Raw genomic sequence first — 22,113 nt, forward strand, 5'->3', positions numbered from 1 at the left:
TTGGCATTAACATGCCTAACAGATGGCCTGGAAAGAAAAAGGTGTTTCTTTTAGCTAATGTAAAAAAGCTCATGATTCCAAGGATCTGTGTGTCATAATCATTTGGCTGTAACAATCAAATGGGGAGATCCCCAAACTGGTCCTGGTGTCAGAGTTCCACCGTAAACTAAGAACTATTCTAGAAGACTGGTTTCTACTGAGCAATGGTTGGCAGCCCAAGTCTGCCTGCTCTCCCCATCTTACTGGTTCACCTTACCACGTTTCACAGCACGAGGACTGCCTGGCATGCTGCTCTTTCTGATCTCAGATCCACCATTGGAGGTCCTGAAGCTGGCATGGGAGCTGCAGTCATCATCAGAGCCTGAGGACTCATCTAAGAAAGGAACGTTGCTGATCTGGGTGGCTTTCTGGAAAACAAGCCTTCAAGATCAAAATGTGAGGAAGGGGGAGCTCCAATACAGACACATGCTACAATTCATAAAGAGACAGCACAGGCAGAACAGGCCAGTCTCATTTCTTCAAAGCTACCCAGGCCCTCACACCCCACTCACCATCATGCTGAGGTTTTCAACTCTCATTCCTCATTCTCCAGGGACTCTCCAGGCCATGTTCCCCTCCAGGTCCCATATTCCCGAGTCTCCCCAGATTTTATCTTCCTAGGGCTCCACAAACCCAATCTTTCCCCTTAGGCTCCCAAGATCCATCTTCTATTTCATTCTCATTCACCCTCCAGACTCCATCCTCCAAGACCTCACTAGTCTCCACCATACCCATCTTCCTGAATCTTCCCAAGAACTGCCTGGTCTCAAACATATACCAGGGTTGCATCCTCCCTGAATGGGGATCTGTAACTTCAGTGGACTGAACCTTTGTACATTTCACTTTATGCAAATTTGATGATGTATTCACGGATTTAGCAAGTTGCCAATATTGCCCTCAGTTTGGCAAAGATAAAATAGTTTTAAATATATCTATTACTACCATGTGTGTATGTGGCATCTGCTGCTCCACTGCAGCCTGTCAGCCTGCAGGGCTCCCTGGCATTCTCAAGCCCTCTTGTCTGCTCAGTGTTGTCCCTTGCTACTCTCAAGATGGTAGCAACTCTCCCCATTCTTTTCTTAACACAAAAGGTGAAGTAATCCCTTACCCCCTTCAGCGTGGTGTAGACTGGAACCGTGACATTTCTGTAGATGAGGCAAGTGAATGGCCCAGAAGCTGAATATGATGGAAAATTCAAAACTAGAAAATTTAGAGAAAGAACAAAGACTGGTGAAAAAACAGCAGGTTTTAATGGAGGGAAGTAGGTGTGATGGCACAATGTAGCAATAGGGAACCCCAACAAGACAAACTAGTGAGAAGGAGGTAGTGTCTTCCTGGAAGACTTGATCTTGCAAAGGTTGTGGGAGTTACTAATTTTGGAAAGTTCTTGGAGGTACTGCACTTTCTCTTCCATGGTGCCTACAGGACACCTCACCCACCCTTGCATTCCTCCCAGGCACAGTGAACCACATAGTGAGAGGCAGAACCAGCAGATTTTAGCATTCTGGTGGATAAGTGCATGACCAACCATGACTTAACTGAACTAGGGTGAGACTGTTTGGCCATCTTACTAACAGAGCACACAAGAAAGGTATTCCATTGCTCCTCACTTTGTGGGCCCAGGGCTAGCCTTAGATCTATTCAATCCCTATAGCTACATAGGATCAACTTACCGAGGTTCATACACATACCAGAGATGCCAGCCAGAGCACTATGCCCAAGAAAGTTAGTGCCAGAGGGCCATGCCAAATAATTAATTCCCTAACTACCCTCCCCATCTTCATTTTGGAAGGTTCCATGCCTAGCTTCCTGTGCCATTTTGGGAGGTCACCAAAGGTTATGGGAGTTCAGAAATAGGTGGAAGGTGATGGCGGGGTCACCACAGCCTGAGAGCAGATCACAGGCAGGCAACAGTAGGGTATGCAGAAAAGTGTCTTGTCATAAGTGCGGAAGGAGCTAAATTGGTCCCCCCATAGAAGTTACTTAACATAGAGGCCAAAAAAAATCGAGGATTGGTCCTTCAGGGTATTTCTGTGCTGCAACTGAGGGCAAGCCTCCCAGTCCAGGTCCACAGACTCATGCTAGCATGGTTCATGCTACCGTGCTAAACATAGCAGTGTAAACATTGCTTTGACATTGCAGCTCTCACGCCCTCCCGCAGGCTCAGGAGCCCGAACAACATCTACACAGTTATTTTTAGTGTGCTAAATCAAACCCTGCTTAGCACAAATCTATGGACCTAGACTGGGAGACTCGTTCTGAGATGCAGTGTAGGCATACCCATCTAGGCCCAGATATCTTCTTCAACCTGGCTGACAGCCAGGGCGAGATCTGATTTGAAAACAGGCAAGAAAAGGAGAAAACATGAACAGCCAGAGGCTAATGTCCTACAGCCTCAGCCTAAGCTCTCTCTGGATGGATCTTATCTCAAACTTACTCTGGCTGGGAGAGTCAGTCCCGAGGGCCACCTCCGACAGCCTCATGCCAGACTTGGCTACTGCATAGATCCGACTCTCCTAGAACAATAGCATTGCATAGGGTAATGGTCAGAAAAAGCACCAGAATATAAAAATCAAATTGTAAGTCAACTGAACTATTTCATTTGTTCAGATCTAATGGCCTCACGTCCCTTTTTGTCCCGACTGGCAGCCACATCCATTAAGGAAAGAATCTCTAAGGAGAAACTGATCCATCCCACTGCATGGTGGTTGGAAGGGAGCTGTAGTTGTGATATCCAGTCCCACCCCCGAATCACAGCTGAATTGCTGGTAATGCTACAGAGATTACATCCTCAAGCTGGGCCATCTATACTCAATCATCAGTTTAAATAATAATTTAGAAATGCTGGTTTCATTGCTATGCAAAATGCATTAAAATGTACTAAAAAAAGATCTAAAGTGAACATCTGTGAAAAATTCCCATTCTTTGCCAAGAGAATGGAGGCAATGGCTGGAATTATTTGAACAAGCCTTGGTCTGAGTTACCATAACATATGGCATTTCCTCTCTAAAGATTTCAAAGAGCTTCACAAATGACACAAATTCCATGGGAAAAAAATCTGACACTAATGCAACATTAAGCTTGAGAAATCAAGCAGTCAAAAGTGGGCAAACACAGAGTTAAGATTGGAAGATAATCCTTAATTCTGCAACCTCACGCTTATTCCTGAAAAACGCTATCGCTGTATAATTAAACATTGTCAAATAATATATAATATTACACATAAACTACATGAAAATCAAGCACCCAAAATTTAGGATATGCCAACATTCAGGTTAACCATATGCATATGCATTATAATACACTCATTAATTACATGAGCACATTCTATTTTTTCCATAGGAGCCCTGCCTCATTCAGTGCACAGCACGAACAGTACTCATTGAATGAGTAACTATTCAATAATTTGGTTTCTCCTCATTGTTCATTGGGTGGCCCGATGCCTTATTTAATACACACAGTTCAAATCTAGCCCTGAAGAAAGTTATTAAATTCTTTATGGAAATTCTATGGCACTCATGACTACAGTATCTGAGAGTTTCACAAACATTAATTAATTTATCTTCACAACACCCTTGTGAGATGAGTGTGTGGTTTTATCCCCATTTTACAGGTGGGAAACTGAGGCACAGAGAGATTAAGGTTAAAAGTGTCCATTAATTTTGGGTGTCCAACTTGAGACTTCGGACCTGATTTTTCAGCGAGCTTAGCATTATATAGCACTTTATATGTTCCAAGCACAGCTCCCATTGACTTCAGTTGCAGCTGTTAGTGCTGAATATTTTTGCAAATCAGACCCCAAGGCACCCAACTCAAGTTGGGCACCCCGAAAATGAGGAATGCACAATTAGTGACCACCAGTGAAAAATTAGGTTTAAGTCAGTGGTGCCCAAACTTTTCCTGTGGCGCCCACCCTTACCAATAATGCAATCTTTCCACATGCCCCCTGCATTCCCGCACAGTTGGCTAAGCAGAAGAGCTTGGGCTAGAGGCAGTGCTGGTCAGGGGGTGGACAGAGAATGAGGGCAAAGCTGGGGTGGGGCTGGAGGCAGAGGGGTGGAGCGGAGCTGCAGCTGGGACTGGGGCAGAGCAGGGCTGGGGGCACTTCCTCCCTGCCCCCCATCGGGACTGGCCTGCCCCCCCCCCAAGTTCCACCCCCTGAATGTTCCTCCATGCCCCGCCCCTAGGGGGACCACTTTTTAAAGTGACTCGACTAGCATCACACAGGAACTCTGTGGCAGAGACAGAAACAGAACCCAGTTCTCCAAGGCAGCATTCAACAGCCTTAACCATGAGACTGTCCTTTCTCTTCCTGCCTCATTCGCCACACACCTCCCAAATTCTGCAATAAGTCAGGCAGGAGTCCTACAGGCAACAGCCTCTTTCACAATACAACCCTGATTCATCCCCAGAGAAGGTTCATCCTGTGCACTGATAAAGGAGGGGTCCTGTGAAAAAACTGTGTAATTAAAGGCTATGTCTGTACTACAGGCTGGGGGCATGATAACCAGCTCACGTACACATCCTCATGGTAGCTCAATGAAAGCTAGTGCCAGTTGTGCACACAAGCTGGGAATTACATCCCTCGCTCATGATATAGACGTAGCTGACTATATCATAAAGCACATGCATAACGGGGCCAAATTAAGGTTGCACAGGCAACCTTAATTCTGACATTTCCTAACTTTTGAGGGCGTGACTTTCCAACCTTAAAAATGTTCTTTTAATATAGTTTGTGTGTGTCGTTTCCTGAGTTTTTAAAAAAACAAAGTGAATAAACACCCACATGAGTCCTCAGCAGGGTTGGAACATTTAGATCCCCCACACAGACTCTGCCACTTAAACTAACTGGTACTAAGCTAAACTAATGGAGTAACTGGTACTAATATTTGTAGGCTGTTATCTTCTATGTGGGCTGGACACTAGAGGGGGATGACACACATGCTTTGCCAGTGCCACATTTTACTTTTGCTGATAGCAAAATAATGTTGAGACTTTGGAATATGGAGTTCCTTTTCAGATTCTGGAGGGAAGCATTCTCTAGTGGTGACAGTTCTTTCTGACCCTGTCTCCTACAATAGTCTGTCCCAGTGCTATTTCTCCCCGTCCCGCCTATCCGGCTTGTAATTTCACATGGGAACAGAATTAATGATGAACCTTCAACTGTAGATTTGCATTTCTTGACTTCTGAGTTTGATCACTCAACATTAATATTTCTTTGGTGGGAATTTTTTCCAGAAATCTTTTGCTTTTGTTTTTTTAAAGAAAAGAAAAGAATAAAAGTTGCCAATGTGAACAGTATGTTCCATTATCAGGAACTATTTGGCTTGATAAAGATGGCTGCCTTCATAAGTAACTAAGGTTGCCAGGAGCCAAACAGCCCAGATAAAGGTCATTATAAGCCTTCATCTAGGCAACCCAAGCCCAACCATTATTGACAGAGGCACCCAAGTACTGATGAAAGCTGAGCAGAACAGTATCCGTAGTGTCACCTGTGTTTCTTACCCAGGATGGGAACCTGTGCAGTGGTGGAGTGGGAGGTTTGCCTCCTGGGTCTAGTGGTCCAGCTTCAGAATTCCCAGCTTCATTTTTGCCTGAATCAGGATGCTGATCAATCTCCACACCCATCCCAACCTTTCCCCCCACTGGGCATCCTTCTGTCTCCATCTTCTCTGGCAGCTCATCATCATCAATGTCTGTCTCCTCCACTTGTGCAGGGCAGAGTGTTGAGGTTGTTATGGGTTGGAAGGTGCCAACCTCTGTGCTCATTACATGATGGAAGCGATCAGCACCGGGCTGGGGTTGGCTGTAATGTCTCTTTGCTAGCTGGATACTGTCTCTTGGGGTGCTGGGTGTCCGGATTTTTGGGAGAGTCAGACTATTGCCTAGTCCACATTCCCTCCCTGAAAAGCTTGGCTGTGTTGAAGTAATGAATGATGGCAAATCCAGTGTTGGCTCTGCAGTTGGGAGACAGCCATCAGGGGTACTCATCATTTCCCCTGAGGATGAGGAGTCCAGCCTGTGGGAGCGGAACTTGGCACTCAGCTCATCTGAGGAGTTGCCCAGCTCTGATTCCATCTGATCTGAGGTGCTAAGAGAGCTCTGGTTTCTCCCCAAGGAAGACTGGAAAGCCAGGGCTTCAAGGACACTTGCGGACTCAACTGCAGGGTCCTGTAGTGTGGGATCAGGGCACCCTGAGCTACTGTCAGAGATTACAGTAGAGAACGTATCTTTCTCTACAGAGGGCTTCCAGTTCAATGGGTCACGGATGACCCTGAGCATGTTCTGGGAGGGCAATGATTTATTGGCTTCTTCTGCAATGGAGGCTTCATCAACGAGGATCATACTTGGTGTAGGGGGAACACCTTTAGCAGCTCTTCCCGGACACTCCTGTTTGACACCCATCCCAAGGAGCACGGGATTCTGGTCTGGTTTCTCAAGCAAGGGTGACAATAGCATTCTGGGCACCATAGGATTATAGCTCCAAAGAGATTCAATAGGAGGGATGGTTGTCAGATCTAAAAAGAGAGAAAAAGGATAGTTAGGGCATTTAAATGTTTTTTGTCCAAAGTGTTGCTTGTTAGGATGAGTTCCTGTCAGATGTATTTCAGCCACGGGGTATGTCTACACTGCATGTGGGAGCAATTCTCCCAGCACAGGTCCACAGACTTACATGAGCAGAGCTAGCATTAGCATACTAAAACCAGTGTTTAATTTGTGCCAGGGTTTAGCCCCAGCACCTGTGGGCTTGCCACATCAGTTATTAAATTTACAAAATTGCTTGAGACCCAGGACCTAATTGCTTGAGCCCTGGCACCTCTTTCATTACAAATTAAGCACTGACTAAAAATAACTGCGTAGATGTTGTGGCTCGGGCTCTCAAGTCTCAGGGGTGGAGAAGGTAGGCTTGAGAGCCTGAGCTGCAGCCCAAATCACAACGTCAAAGCAATGTCTACATAGGTATTTTTAGTGCAGTAGCATGAACCCTGCAAACATAAGCCTATGGACCCAGGCTGGGAGGCTCACTCCCAGATACAGTAAAAAGATTACAGTATTTGAGTATTACAGTATTACAGTACTTGAGCATAAGCTTTCGTGAGCTACAGCTCACTCATCGGATGCTCCGATGAAGTGAGCTGTAGCTCATGAAAGCTTATGCTCAAATAAATTTGTTAGTCTCTAAGGTGCCACAAGTCCTCCTGTTCTTTTTGCGGATACAGACTAACACGGCTGCTACTCTGAAACCTCCCTGATACAGTGTAGACGTATTCCTTGGAACAGACCAATGGTCCAGCTACAATAGTGTCCTTTCTCTGACAGCAGCCAATACCCAGTGGATCAGAGGGAAGAGAAATGCCCGCAGTAACTTATATACCCATGCAACATTATGTCACAGGTGAGCTAACGGGCCAGAACCTCAGCAGTGTAAATCAGTATAGCCCCTGTGATTTCAGTGGAGCTACAGTACATTAAACTAGCAGAGTATCTGGCTTGATTTACTTCTATCCCCAGCTGGTGATCAGTGGATGCCCTGAACCATGAAGATTTGAGAGCCTTTGCGACTATTACCATCAGCTAAAGATGCTACCTTCATTCATATGAATGTCTAAATTCCTTTAAAATCTTTCTAAGCTGTTTTCCCCAATAATATCCATGGTATCAAGTCTCTTAAATGTATAATATGGTTTGTTCATAAGAATTTCCCTATTTAGGTTTATGTTTTCATTCCATATGTTGTTGTGTTACAGGATGGGATAAACAGGAATGCCTGGTTGGCCTTCCAAATGTCCCTTATTTAATGTCTATGTAATACCTCTGCTCTGTCACTTCTTTCTCTTATCTTCCATACTGCGTAGTCTTAGAGACTATCTGAACTCTACAGATACCTTCTAATGGCGTCAGTGAGGGTGTGGAGAAGGATGGCGTACCCCTGCTCAACTAGCAGGAGGTTTGGCCTACAAACCCCCTAGGTCAGGGATATCCATGGGGAGGCCATAGGCCTCTTCAGTGCCTCTTGCCTTTATGGGAACATCATGGGAGCACACAATCCTGTAACTATCCAGTAGTCACTGACCCTGATCCTGCCCTCTGGAGATGCAGAGTGAGTTTTAGAATATGAAGGGGAACTATGAGTAGGTTAATGGTGACAAAAATAAGAATACTTTGTATTTATATAGGGCTTGTCAGCCAAATTAATACCCCAAAATGCTTTACAAAGCTGGTAAAATAAGCAGAGATATGCTCCAAGGTCACAAAGCAAGTCCGTGGCACCATGGGAACTGAACCCAGGGCACTTGTCTCTCAGCACTGTGCTTAGGTCATTAGCTCATAGCTACTCTAATGGCAGGACTGGTATTAAATTTTCAATGAATACCTGTGGAGCTGGTGAGGGAATAGCACCTCAGAGGGCAGCCATATCTCCATCCTGATCCCTCCCCTAGGTATAGGGCCTGATCTGAACAATGCCTTCATGTGAGTTTGGAAAAGGAAGTGCGGAAACTGCTCATTGAAACTCTCTAGGCCAGATCTGCTAGGGTTTCAGCCTTTCTGCCCAGGAGGGCCAAAGAAATGGTCTGGCCCCTCATCTTTTTAATCTTTTCTCAGACAGAAACCCACACCCTACCCCTATATGTCTAATAATGTCAGATGCTCTTCTCTGGAAAATCCTGACAGCCTAGAAAAATTTGTGTAGGGTCTGCAATAGAATGGAAATTACGTGGATCATTTCAGGTCTTCTGATAACCTTGACATTTATATTGTGTCTTCTGTCCCAAAGAACCAGATTCCAAGTTGCTTTAGATAGAAATTATATATATATATGAATATCCAGGAATAACAAGATATAATTGATAATGGTGCCTGAGTATCATAGACTTCACAAGCCTTGCTCAGTGGCCAGCAGGGTTTACAAGGTCAATACAAATTGAAAGAGCACATGGACGGAGGAGAGGACAAAGGGTAAGGGAAATTATTGCTTATTATGGAGAGAATAAGGGTGGGATCCACAAAGGGACTTAAGCATTGCAACACTGAGTGTCATGGCACTTAACTTTTAGGCTCCTAGAAAATCACAGGAATATGCTGCAATCCACAAAGCCTGAGTTAAGTGCCTAGGGTCCTTATACAATTAATTGGAGAGACAGACACCTTAAAATGTGATCCATAAAGCCAGCATGCTAGACATGGTGCCACCTAAGCTAGCTAATGGGGGATGCCGATGACAGGGGTATATGCAAAGCCCCACCTCCCTAAAGGCATTCCGCACCTAAGTTTGGGCTGCAGGGAGGCAACCATCTCTGCTTAGCGATCCATGAACAGGGACCAGCCACCTGAAGTCAGGCAGCTTAGCTGCCTAAGGTGTTTCTTGCAGGAATGAATTAGGTGCCTGTCTCACTCCACATAGAACAGCTGGACAAAGAGGAGAGGGTTCTGCCCCCTGCCTTTTGACTTTTAGCCCAAGGATTAGAACATTGACCTGAGATATAGGAAACCCAGGTTCAAGTCCCCCCTCTCTGCCAGAAGGTAGAAAGGATTTGAAAAGGAGTCTCTAACCACTGAACTATCGGATATTCTCATGTGGGGTTCCCTCAGTCTCTCCTCTTGAAGCTGTTCCACTGTGGACAACTTATGAAGAAGTGATTGGCACACTAACCACTGGGCTGTACCACCATTCTCACTTTCTCTCTCTCTCTCTGCGTCTCAATGACCGTTTAAGTGTTTATCCACAATGGAACAGTCCTGGGACTTATGTGACTAAACCTAAGGCTTAGGCCCCTAGGTACCTTTGTGAATCTGGGCCTAAAACCCACATTCTTGAGAAATATCACAGGGTGACTGGCCCTTTGAGAGGGAGCAGAGTCCTGTGCAGCTGCGACTGATTACCTGCTGCCCAACTGGGCTTAAGGGAAGGCACCTGGGTCTGCAGCACAAGGCAATAGGAGAGGAAGCTGCAGAATAGTTTGAGACAGTAGGGGAATAAGACTGCAGCCTGCCTAGCCCAAAAACCGGGAAGAATTAGAATGAAGCTGGAAGGCTTGGATCCTCTTCTGTGGGAACACCCAGGACTAAGTTTGACACACTGTGGGGTGGGGGAACAGACTGTGGGTGGGTGTTGGAGTGGACTGGGGTGAGAAGGATTACTAGTACTGAGTGTTTTTGAATTGTATATACATAAATTAGACCCATTAGAGGAATGTTTTAAGGACTCTGGACTGGGAGACTTATTTAAGGAGCCCTGAAGATGGAAGGCAGGGTGCTGTACTGGGCATATATGTCCTCTTACTAGATATAAAGGAACAAGGACCATCAGTGCAAGACCCTAGAGGCACAAGGAACTGATTGTGACACCCACCCAGTCCTAATATGATGCCTGTATAAATTCTCCCAACCCTGACATCAGTGTAACTCTGCAAAAAAAGTCATTCATATGAAATATTACAGTATGTTTCCAGAATCCCAGGCATGTTGGGAGATGCCTGTAGATGAAGCTGTTAATATCAGCATGGCTGGTTGCAAGAGATTTATCGGTCTACTGAGGCCTCTCAATTTAGCCTGGCAAAGTGAGTCTGTGCAATTAGGTGGGGGTAGGGGTTGGGTGGGCAGTGCTGAGCTGTCTGCTGTTCAGTGGGTTGGGATCCAGGGAACACTTAATACTAGATTATTAACACAGCTTACCAGTCATTCTGTCTGTGTAAACAGCCAGAGCCAGAGGGGATGAGAGAAACCCACTTGCAAAGCACCTGACCGGAAGTGTGCTGGGATTTGGCGAGAACTTTGCATGGTTTCCCTGGTGATGGAAGGGTGGGGGCGAGGCATAAAACATCCCAGAATAAGAGTTTAGCAGGAGAGAAATGCTCCCTATCTGCCTAGTGCAAATCTAGGTCATCTGCTCCCATTTCTAGACTTTTTTTTAAATGGACTCAATTTAGGCTAGAAAAGTTGGGGAAAAGGAAACTCCCTCCTTTTAACAATGAATTATATTCTGATGAAAGGTGCTGGATTCACAGTCCTAGAGAAGAAAGCCTTCTCTTTAGCCACAGAAAAGGTCAGGGGTGCTGGAAAAATGTATGTAGTGGGTGCTGAGAGCCACTGAACCAAACTGTAAACCCTGTATATAATGGAAACCACTTCAAGCCAGGGGGGTGCAGTAGCACCCCTAGTTCCAGCACCTATGGAACAGGTACAGCAAAGGCATAGGCAATGTAAGCTTCTTCCTTATCTGCCAAAATGCCTCAACCTTGTGCCGGAGGGAACACTCTCCTCCCTCCCCCCAGAGCAATGGGGAGAGTTCAGTCTTCTTGGCTCAGTCAGTCCTTACTTCCACTCTGGTAAGATGTCAACAAGAAGTCCAATAGTGCCTCTTGTGATGGTGACTCTCTGGCAATGTGGATGCCTCTACCCAGGGAGGAAGTATAGTGAAATTCATCAAGGACTTGATCTTGCACTACTGAAGTCAATGAAGGTTTGCCAATGACAGCCTTGACCCCCTGAGCAAAAGGACCAGCCAGGCCCATTAGCTTGGAAGCAGTCGCAGCCTCCTAAACCAGAGGTCCAAGATTCAATCCCCACTGGAACCAAATAAGGAACATTGTTAGGATAAAAGCAACTTGCCGTCTATAGCTTCTTCCATCCAGATGGTTTTACAAACATTGATATAATTAAGCCTCACAGGTCAGCATTATTGTTCACATTTCAAAAATGGGCAAATTAAGGAACAGAGGTTATGCCACTTGCCCAAGTCATACTTACTAATCTATGGCAGAACCCATGATTCCTGACTACCAGTCCTCAGCTGGTTACTAGGTTACAATTCCAAAATGAACATATTTACCTTGTAATGCATCTTGAAGGGCTTCAATTTGCTCTGTCAGCCTCTGATTACAGTTTTTCAGGTGGTAATTTCCTAGCTCAAGCTATGAAACAATAATAAAAACTGAAAAAAATTATTCACACACTCTCCCCAACATTAAGAAGTGTTTAGGTGTCTGACTGCAATTAAGTGTCAAGATAAGAACAAGAAAAAGAACAGATAAATTTAACTTTAAGCTCTGAAGCCCTTCTCAGCAGCAGCTTCTGCCAGTTGGAATAGCCCTTCTGCACCTACCCACTCTTCCCAAATATCCTTGGAAAGCACCTTTCTTCTCCCCTGCATAGGCCCCATCATTTCTCTCACTGCTATTATTTATAATTTACCTGTAAAATATTTTGGAAAACAATTGGTATGAAAGAGACAGCTAAACTACTATTACTTGGGAGTGTCAGCTTTCCTTCCTCTTGCACACAATGTAATGGGATACCCCCTGTGCCAGGAGGGACTGGGTGGGGAACACATGAAGTTAACCCTCACGAATACATATTCAAGGGAGGGGAAAGAAACACATCACAGCGAATAATCCAGGCAGTACTAAAGAGACTGGGGACTCTCACCCAAACACAGGGTTCACATAAAGAATCCCTGCACGACCTATAGGTGTAAAGCACCATGCTAACAACTTCCTTCCTGAAACAAATTGAGAAATCCAAAGTTTGGAGATGTATGTGTGGCCTCAATCCAAGGAGTAAAGAGTTACTGAGTCTTTTAAAAAGTGCTTTGAGATGGGACAGCAGGAAACTGATCCAGTGCGCACTGAAGTCAGTGGAAAGAATCCCATTGACTTAAGTGGGCATTGGAATGAGGTAAAGCCCCAGGAGCTGAGAGGGGTTTGGAAGAGAGGGGAAGGGCAGACATGAGGGAATGCCATGCTGGAGGAAAACAGTGTCACACAGAGTTAGTAACTTTAAGGAATAGCAGGAAATAAAATGGCTATGTGCCAGGTGCTGCCTCAGGAGGAATGACAGGAACTGCATCTCAGGATTCACAGGAGAGGGTGACCGTGGGGAAGTCTTTTGCTTCCTCTAAATGAGAGAACAATTTACTTCAAATTCTGGTTCTTGGAGGTGGAAATCTGATCATGGCAACTCAGCACCAGTTTACTCCATTAGGCACAAACTTTGCCCAAATCAGTAAATTGTCCTAAGTCAAGGACAGAGGATCTGCCCCTGCATCATGAGTTGTGTGCTCTGGCAAACATTAACTCCTTTGTGGCAGTGAATATCTTTACTCCTGGGGAAATTCTGTACCAAAAAATTAAAAATTCTGCACACAATATTTTCAAATTCTGAAAAATTCTGCATATTTTATCAAAATAACACAATATAATCATACCACGTTTCAATTATTTTTGGTCATTTATTTCAAAATACCTGTCAGCAAGTATGTCTGTAACAATACAGATGACAAAAAAGACCCCCATGTGTCCCTCCACTCCCACTCAGACAGCCATTTTCCCGATCCCCATGTGGCCCTGCACCTCCCTCCCCACAGTGGCCCTGCGCCTCTACTCTCATTCAGCCCCTGCCCCAGTCTGTCCCACACTAGCCCTTATGAGCCCCCCTCTGACTCTCCAGCAGCCCCACAGTGTCTGTCTCCCCATATCCCCTTTCTCCAGACCTAGCCCCACAGGCACTGTGAATAAGGCAGGCTTTTTCTCTTCCCTAGCTGGCCAGGAGCTGTAGCTCTGTTCTATCACCACAGCGCCATCTGGTGGGAAAAAGGAGGAACTACAGCAGCTTTCCAGCTGAATGACAGGTTTCAGAGTAACAGCCGTGTTAGTCTGTATTTGCAAAAAGAAAAGGAGTACTTGTGGCACCTTAGAGACTAACCAATTTATTTGAGCATAAGCTTTCGTGAGCTACAGCTCACTTCGCTGTAGTTCACGAAAGCTTATGCTCAAATAAATTGGTTAGTCTCTAAGGTGCCACAAGTACTCCTTTTCTTTTTCCAGCTGAAGTATTTTCTGCTGAGGCTGCTCTGTTCTAACACTGTAGTGCCCTCTTGTGGGCAAAAGATGGAACTGCAGCAACTTTCTGGCAGAAGCTTTTTTCAGTGCAAAAAATTAAAAATATGCATGGCACATTAAGTATGCGCCTGTTCAGTGGCGTTGAATTCCCACAGGAGTAAGCCAGTGTAGGAGAATACAAGCATTTAAGACAACATTAAAAGTTTCACTCAGTGCAAGAAGAGACCTGACATAAAGAGTTTCTGTATGTAGATATCACCCACACTCCAGTCTGATGGCTGGTTAGTTAACTGGGTGGCACAATAGCTATGCCTTTGAGTGACCACATTTTGTCAATGACTTTGGAGAGCCCATCCTGCCTGTTGGCATGAGGCAGTGGTACAGAATTCCCCCAGGAGTAATAATATCTTGCTTTTATTGTCCATACAAAGTGCTCGATTTACAACTCCAGCAACATATAGAATCACCACTCCCAACTGCACACCACAGAAGCTGACAACAGGCTGGAGACTCACCTCTCTTAGCTTAAATGTTACCCATTCCTTGATCTTGGCAGCTTTGTCTTGAACAATTTTAGCTTCCTCAGCCCTCAACTGCTTCTGTGGCAAAGAGAGGATTAAATGTATTATGGGAACATGGTCATGATGTTCTTAGTGGGTTAATGTAGCAGTAGTGGTTTATAAACTGGAACTTCCATTTAGTGAAGTGGTCCCAGGACTAAAGTGTAGTTAGATATTAATGCTCACCTGGCCTCTGATATCAGGCCCCTTTAAGGTGTCTGGTGATTTCAAGATCCACTTGAGTCATTTTTGAAAATTTAGGCTAACAATTCCAGGGTATCTGTTTTGGGGCCCTGTTGTATCTTGGCCTAATTCCATCTTGAGCAATTACATTCTGCCTCCCAGAGTTTCATTTGTACATAGTCTTCTACTCCTCTTATCCTACATTATTATGTAATGTTGCTCTGCGGTGTTAAATAGCTGTAGTTTTCCACCCAATCGGTGGCTACATGTCAGTGGAGAATTAAACAATTCCTGTGTGTACCTTGTAAAATGTTTTGCAGTCCTTCAGAATGAAGAGAATTCTATAAATGTCAATAGTTCTATCTGGAGCTTAGAGGGCAGGTGTTAGAGTTGGAGGTTTAGGAAGGATGGTTACTTTGAAAGCCTGAAATCCCATCAAGGTCCCTGTGACACACAGCTGTTGCTCTCACTGAGAAACCAAAGTCAACATAATATAATCGGGGACAACAGGCTCAAGACCTGAGACTGGACACCCAGGGAGCAGTGGGCTGTCTATAGGTGGTATATTGTCACAGAGTGACTGAGCCCCTTTTTAGGAAGAATGTGTCACACCTCCTGTGACTGAACTGGTGTATCCTAGCTACCACTGATTAGGGGATGAGGTAGCATCTGGGGTCAGGAGATATAAGGAGGCCTGGGAGTTGGAAGGAAGAGAGACAGGCCAAAAGCAGACAGATGGAGACTCTGGAGCTTTGGTTGAGCCTCTAAACTTTATCAGGAGACGATGGGGATAAGCCCAGCAACCTTCTATTTGAAGGAAGATTGAGGACTGAAGAAGAGTCAAAAGTGACAAAAGGCAGCAGAGCCAGAGGCTCTAGTTTATGCCTTTGAGATGTGCTTAATCAAAAACTATCCTGTGACAAAACTGTTCTCAGCCCAAGACAGCACTGAAATGTTTGGAGGGACCCTGGGAGGGAAGGGGGAACTGAGTCAGGGTGCCTACGGGGCACCTTCCTACCATGAGGGGAAACTCAAGGAGGATTTTACAGGTATGTTCTGTGTGTGTACAGTGCCTAGAATAAGTTCCTGGCCAGGTCTCCTAGGTGCTACAATAATATTACGAAGAGTAATGTTTGAGAAATCAAACAGGGAGTATTCTTCCCAAGTGATTGCCAGGGTAATGACACCATGCCATCAGCTTTGCGGTTATGTCATTTTTCTCTTTTTCCCTTCTTAAGGGAATTTGCTGCTGAAAGATGCTAGACTGATACTGCTGGAAAGTGAAGGCCTCTGTTTAGCCTCAGATCAGGTATAGCATGGGTGGTGGCAGTGCAAGGCTCCCCACTCCAAAAATAGCTTAGATACCTTACAAGGAGAAACCAAGCCTACGAACAAGAGGGAGAAGTTCAGTCTCCCTGGCTCCTTTAGCCATTGGCCTCTCTACTGAGGCTGACAACAAAGGTGACAATTGTGATAGTGGTTTTGTGCCAAAGCTGCTGGAGGCTTTTATAACATGGAGTCTAGTTCATTAGAAACTAAGGATAGTAAAAATGATCACTCGCCTCCTTTTTGCACTCTCACAAAGTAAGAGAATAAAGGGTTCACTCAATCATTGGCACGTACAGATACAACAAATAAAAATAAATCTGCTACTTCATTGTTTTAATTGCTCTGTGCAACTCAATGCCACAGCAGCACATCTAGTTCAGATACTGTTTCTGGATTTAAATAGTCCTGGATAATTCTATGACCAAATAATGACTCTTACTTTAATATGCTTAACTACAAATGTTATCAAATCTCATGCTTCATGTCAGGGAGGTAGCATTCTCTCCCTTTCCCCCCTTGAGTACAGCATTGTAACATTTGCAATGTGTATTACTCTACTTATTTGCCTTCCTCTGAAGCATCAGGTGCCAGCTTCTGCTGGAGATGAGATTTCAGACTTGATTGACCAGTGGTTTGATAAGACCTGGCAAATCTTATATAATGCATTTTACATAGGCCTTTGAACATCAATCAAATTGTAATGACCCAGACTAGATTCAGATCAAAGACAATGGTAAGAGACTCACTATCCTATTACCACACCCCAGAACCACTAAAATCTCTACACTTAAGAATTGAATCATATAGACAACCAGGATGTCAAAGGCTGTTTTCAGTCTGAGATGTCCACTCTCCCAGTCTAGTCTGAATTTAAACCAGTCATCCCAATAAAGCATTTTCACATCCCATTATGAATCACCATCAGCCCAAACTTAAATGGGGGCAGATTTGACTTTGGTTTTGTCTATTTGGATTCCTGTATTTCTCCTTGGCAGGAGACAGGTTTCAGAGTAACAGCCGTGTTAGTCTGTATTCGCAAAAAGAAAAGAAGTACTTGTGGCACCTTAGAGACTAACCAATTTATTTGAGCATAAAGTTTCGTGAGCTACAGCTCACTTCATCGGATGCATACTGTGGAAAGTATAGAAGATCTTTTTATACACAAGATCTTCTATACTTTCCACAGTATGCATCTGATGAAGTGAGTTCCACAGCATGCATCCGATGAAGTGAGCTGTAGCTCACGAAAGCTTATGCTCAAATAAATTGGTTAGTCTCTAAGGTGCCACAAGTACTCCTTTTCTCTTGGCAGGAGAGGAATCTTGCTTTGATCAGAGAACCATTGTACTAAAGACTCGGGTCACCCTACCAGCCAGAAGGAGATTGTTTCCCTTCATAGATTGGCATAGATGAAAGCACATGGATGCTAGAGAGATAAGCAAAGCCTTGCACCATATGTTACCTACAGTCCCACTGGCCCATGCATGCTACAGATCTCCCAGTGGAAGGTGGCTTTACCTGTTTCTCCAGCTGCATTTTCAGTCTGCCGATCAGATCATCCTTTCCTTGCACTGTGCCCAGCAGCTCCTGGTATTTTCTGTATAGGGTACTCTCTGATTCGCTGGTTTTCATATTGGCCAATTTCACCTTCTCTTCCATTTCTCTGACCTGAAAGATACCCTCACACTTTCACTGTAATGACCATGGGTGGTGGTGGTGGAGTTAATGAAAATTGAATGTGATGGCATGAGTTTCTTTAATGGTAACCACTCTGAATGGGGGCTCATCTTTATGATGGAGGGAAAGAAAGAAAAATCTGACCTTTGAAAAAAACACTCTTACAGGCCTAAGGTACTCTGCAATTAATTTTATTTTCAAATGCAGTGTGTTCAGTTCTGACATTGCCACTGGCATCATTAGGGGACAGGGTGAAAGGCAATGAGAAACAAGAGAAGATACAAGTTTGTATCTGAGCACTTCACAATCTGTGGTAATAGGGAGGCCATATAAATACCCTACATTATATAGAAAGGCAGGGCTCTCTACACTGACTACTGCGAATACCATATTGAATTATTTACCCCCATTAATACCAGATTCAATACTTCAAGATCCTACTTGTCCTCTTCAAAGCCTTTGTGTTGTAACTACACTGGGGAAACTTACCAAAAAACTCCCACTGCTATGATCCCTAGTTTAGACAAAGCTTTGACAGCTTCTGGTGGTTTTGCAACTGTGCAGGTTAAACCTGCTAACTAACACAGTGGTAAAAATGCTGAAACCCATCAGAGCCTTGCCTCCCTTTGGGCTCCCTTCTATTCTACTTTATGTAGGTTTTTATACCATGCTTATCACTGTAGTATTTGATGGCCTTCTAGTAGTGCATTAAGCCACCTAACACTTGTGTGTGTGCTCTCTCATCCTCTCCCGAGAGGGAGAAGCATGTGCAGTGAAGTGTCTTGTTTTGAGGAAGGGGGAGTGTTTTAAATATAACTATCTGCAGCTATGTGTTTATATTAGAGAAGGCAAGGTCAAAATAATGCACCCTGCACTTGGAGTGGAAAGTGGTGAGGTTTGTGATGGTCCCTAGTTCCTGGAGGAGTTCATGAGACAGTCTTAGGCTGACCACCAAAGAAAGTTCTGTCTCCTGCACAGATGAGCTTTACTCTTGTTAAGAGTCCATTGTCCCAGTGGAGCAGAGTTGTTGACCACAGTCTCCATCCTGGAGCTTTAGATGATCCTTGTGGGTATCTTGGGCCCAGGTCATTGAGTGCTTTGAAGATAAGGACAGACCTTGAACTTAATTTGATAAGTCTATTGGAAGCCACTTTAGCTAGTGGAAGACAGGTCTGATATGTTTGCCATAGCCTGTGTTGCTGAGAAGACAAACATTGCATTTTGCAGTAGCTGGAGTTACGCAGAAGACAACACTGCATTCTGCAGTGCGGAAGACTTCATGCCCAGGCATTGCTATAAACCATCTAAGAGGTGATGAATGAGTGAATAACTGAGGCCTGACCTTTGTCCACTAGAATGGGATGGAATTTTCTAGCCGAGTGTAGATGGTAAAAATGTTACTTGCAGATGCTGCTATGTGAGAAAAATCAGAGTACACCTAGGCTATGGACTGAACTGACCAATTGTAGGCACATGTCTTCAATGACCAGAGACTGCAGCAGGGCTGCAAGTCCTTCAGAATACTTTCATCTGCCCACCAGCATCACCTCTGCCTTGCTTGGGTTTAGCTTTAGCCAATTGGTATTAATTTAAAAGCTGATCTCACACAAGCACTGGGCCACCTTGGTGGTAGTGGTGTGGTTGTACATGGTAAATGACAAGTATTATCTGAAAATTGCTGGCACTTGAGTCTGTGCAATCTGACCAGTTCACTTAGTGGGTGCATATAGATGTGGAAAAAGATCAGAGAGTAAATTGATCCTTGTGGAACTCCACCAGTAAGGGGTGCAATTTCCTCATCACTGCTTGTTGGGAGTGATATTGCAGGAAGGGCTCAGCCCAGGGGTGGAAAAACTATGCCCCGTGGGCCACATCCAGGCCTTGAGCTCCCGCCAGGGAGTGGGATTGGGGGCTTGCCCTGCTCCACGTGTGCCATGGCTCCTGGAAGGAGTGGCATGTCCCCGCTCTGGCTCCTACATGTCCCCACCCTAAACTCCACCCCCGCAGCTCCCATTGGCCAGGAATCACGGTCAATGGGAGCTGCAGGGGCGGTACCTGCGGACAGGACAGCGCGTAGAGCCACCTGGCCATGCTTCTGTGTAGGAGTTGGAGAGGGGACATGCCACTGCTTCCAGGAGCTGCTTGAGGTAAGTGCCGCACAGAGCCTGCACCCCTGACCTCCTCCCATGCCCCAACGCCCTGCCCCAGCTCTGATCCCCCTCCCGCCCTCCAAACCCCTTGGTTCCAGCCCGGAGCACCCTTCTACACCCCAAACCCCTCATCCCCAGCCCCACCCCAGAGCCCACACCCCCAGCCGGAGCCCTCACACCCCCCTCACCCTTGCCCCAGCCTGGAGCCCTCTCCTGCACCCTGAACTCCTCATTTATGGCCCCACCCCAGAACCTGCACTCCCAGATGGAGCCCTTACCCCCTCCCGCACCCCAACCCCCAATTTCGTGAGCATTCACGGCCCGCCATACAATTTCCATACCCAGATGTGGCCCTCAGGCCAAAAAGTTTGCCCACCCCTGGCTCAGACCATTTTAGCACATTCTACCCTGGACTTCTACTATCTCTCTCAGGTGAGATGGCAGAATCTCATGGTCAACAATGTCAAATCCGGCTGAGGTCCAGCAGGATGCCAACACTAGTTCATGTGAACAGGTGGGAATTCTTTTGTATTACAAAGTTTTAGTGCTCTAGAATCTGACTTTTCTTTGCAACCCTCTGAGACGACTACTACTACTTTCTTTCCCAAGCCTATTTCCTAATTCCCACTGTTATCATCATCATCTAACCCTGTGAAGTGTCTGAGTCTAGTTTGTATGGAAGATTCTATAAAGAACTTGTTTTGCTAGATAGTAAAGTTCCTTACCAATAACAAACTGACCTCCTTCAGCTTAACTCAGCCTGGTAATTACAAAACTTAATGAGTGTCAAATACCCGGTACCATTGTCTTGTCAGTAAGACTTGAGTTGTGAATAATTCTCAGACCAGCTCTTCCCAAATGCCATTCTGTCTTGACAAAGGCTTAGGGCCAGCATGGCAGAGTGCTGGCAATGACCAGGTTTCTTCACAGATTCTGCATGAGAGAGCAGCTTACGCTCCATTGGGCAGCCCTCACCTCAGACTTGCAGAAGCTGTGTTTTGTCCCCTTGTCTGTCTGCATTAGACAGAGAGAAGCAAACTGCTTCTCCCTTGCACTGAATCAGAAAGGCAGGCACCTGCCATCCCAGCCAGAAAGCTAAGCTCACTGAGTCGGATGTTTTTTATGTGTGTGTCTGATGCCCGAGTGCTGACTCTGTGCTGGAGGCTCAGAGTAGGGACTGCAGACATGTGGTTTCTTTAATTGAGGATGGCAGCTGTGGGAGCCCATTGAATTAGCAATCCAAACAGCCAGTTTCATGGGGTGAAAGAAAACAAAAGACTCTAAACTCCATGGGGAGCCCTTTCATTTGCCAAATGCTTCTTATTCACCCAGAATATACCTGTTTGTGGGAGGGGCAGCTCCACTTCCTAAAGCTGTTGGATGTAATTAAAGCATTTCTACTGAAAAGCTGCTTCTCTCTCGATATTGATATGGGTAGTGCTGTTGGAAAAGCAGCAACTTTTGGGGCCCAAGTCACTCCCCTGGGTTCTGCCCATGTATGGCAGTACAGCCTGGGCTGCAGGCCTCTCACTGGTGGAAAGTGTGCTACGGTAAGGGTCAGTCACAGTGGCACACACCACCAACCTGAAGAATCTCCACTCTGCCAGAAGTACAGAACGGGCTTGTTTTTCCCAGAAAGTGGGAAGAATCGGCTAGAAGGGTCAGCCTCTGTTAGTGGGTTTCCTACAGAGCCTTGGCTGGAATGTAAAACAATGCTGTCCTGGCAGAACACCTGGAGAGGAGAGGTAGATGCCATTGCTCTGCTGGTTCAGGGGGTGCAATTGCCACCTCTGTGTCAGCAAGGCTGAATCAAGGCCATTACCTTTTAATTAAGTCACCAGGTGGTCTAGTGACCTCAACAATAGCAATAGCTACAATCTCTTTGCCTGTCTCACCCACTGACCTGTGTTACAGTCCCATGCTCAATCCTTTCCTAATCCGCTGCCCACTCACTTCTGCCATTATCATCTCAGCATTCAAGAATGAGCTGTTCACAGGGAGCAGGGGGAGGAGAGGAACCTCTGATAGCATGGTGCCAACAACCCAGACATTTTGCACGGGGACCAGCTCATTGTTAACTTCACACACAGTATAATTTTATTGGGGGTTGGGATGTTTCTAGTTGAGATGTTGCTTGTTTACATTTCATAGTACACTTGCTTTCACTTTGGAAAAACTGCACCAGGGTCAGAGAATCCCACATGAGGGCTAATGGGTCTGGAATTTAAGCTATTTTGTTACTTCTCTGGAGTGATATGGGGCTCCTGGAAGAGAGGAGATGATGCTCCTGGGGCAATGCAAGCTTCCCTCTAAAAGCTATGTCAATGTACTTCAATC

The 22,113-nt window shown here is 45.4% G+C and overlaps 1 protein-coding gene across 8 annotated transcripts in view; it reads right to left on the reverse strand.

Annotated features, from left to right (window-relative positions):
* PLEKHH1 (pleckstrin homology, MyTH4 and FERM domain containing H1) overlaps positions 1 to 22,113 on the reverse strand; it is an 84,029-nt gene that overhangs the window by 38,109 nt on the left and 23,807 nt on the right. For 4 of the 8 annotated variants that reach the window (XM_073348415.1, XM_073348418.1, XM_073348416.1 and 1 more), the window contains 7 exons: positions 17,468 to 17,617; positions 14,393 to 14,476; positions 11,870 to 11,951; positions 5,545 to 6,557; positions 2,477 to 2,555; positions 1,148 to 1,239; positions 257 to 407 (listed from right to left, as the gene is read on the reverse strand). In XM_073348415.1, the coding sequence (XP_073204516.1) occupies positions 257 to 407; positions 1,148 to 1,239; positions 2,477 to 2,555; positions 5,545 to 6,557; positions 11,870 to 11,951; positions 14,393 to 14,476; positions 17,468 to 17,617 (1,651 nt within the window). Of the gene's footprint in view, positions 1 to 256; positions 408 to 1,147; positions 1,240 to 2,476; positions 2,556 to 5,544; positions 6,558 to 11,356; positions 11,568 to 11,869; positions 11,952 to 14,392; positions 14,477 to 17,467; positions 17,618 to 22,113 lie in introns of those variants that run through there. The other 4 variants (XM_073348419.1, XM_073348417.1, XM_073348422.1 and 1 more) reach the window with 4 other exon arrangements.

This window comes from Lepidochelys kempii, chromosome 6 (assembly GCF_965140265.1).
Source record: "Lepidochelys kempii isolate rLepKem1 chromosome 6, rLepKem1.hap2, whole genome shotgun sequence".
Lineage (NCBI taxonomy): Eukaryota > Metazoa > Chordata > Testudines > Cheloniidae > Lepidochelys > Lepidochelys kempii.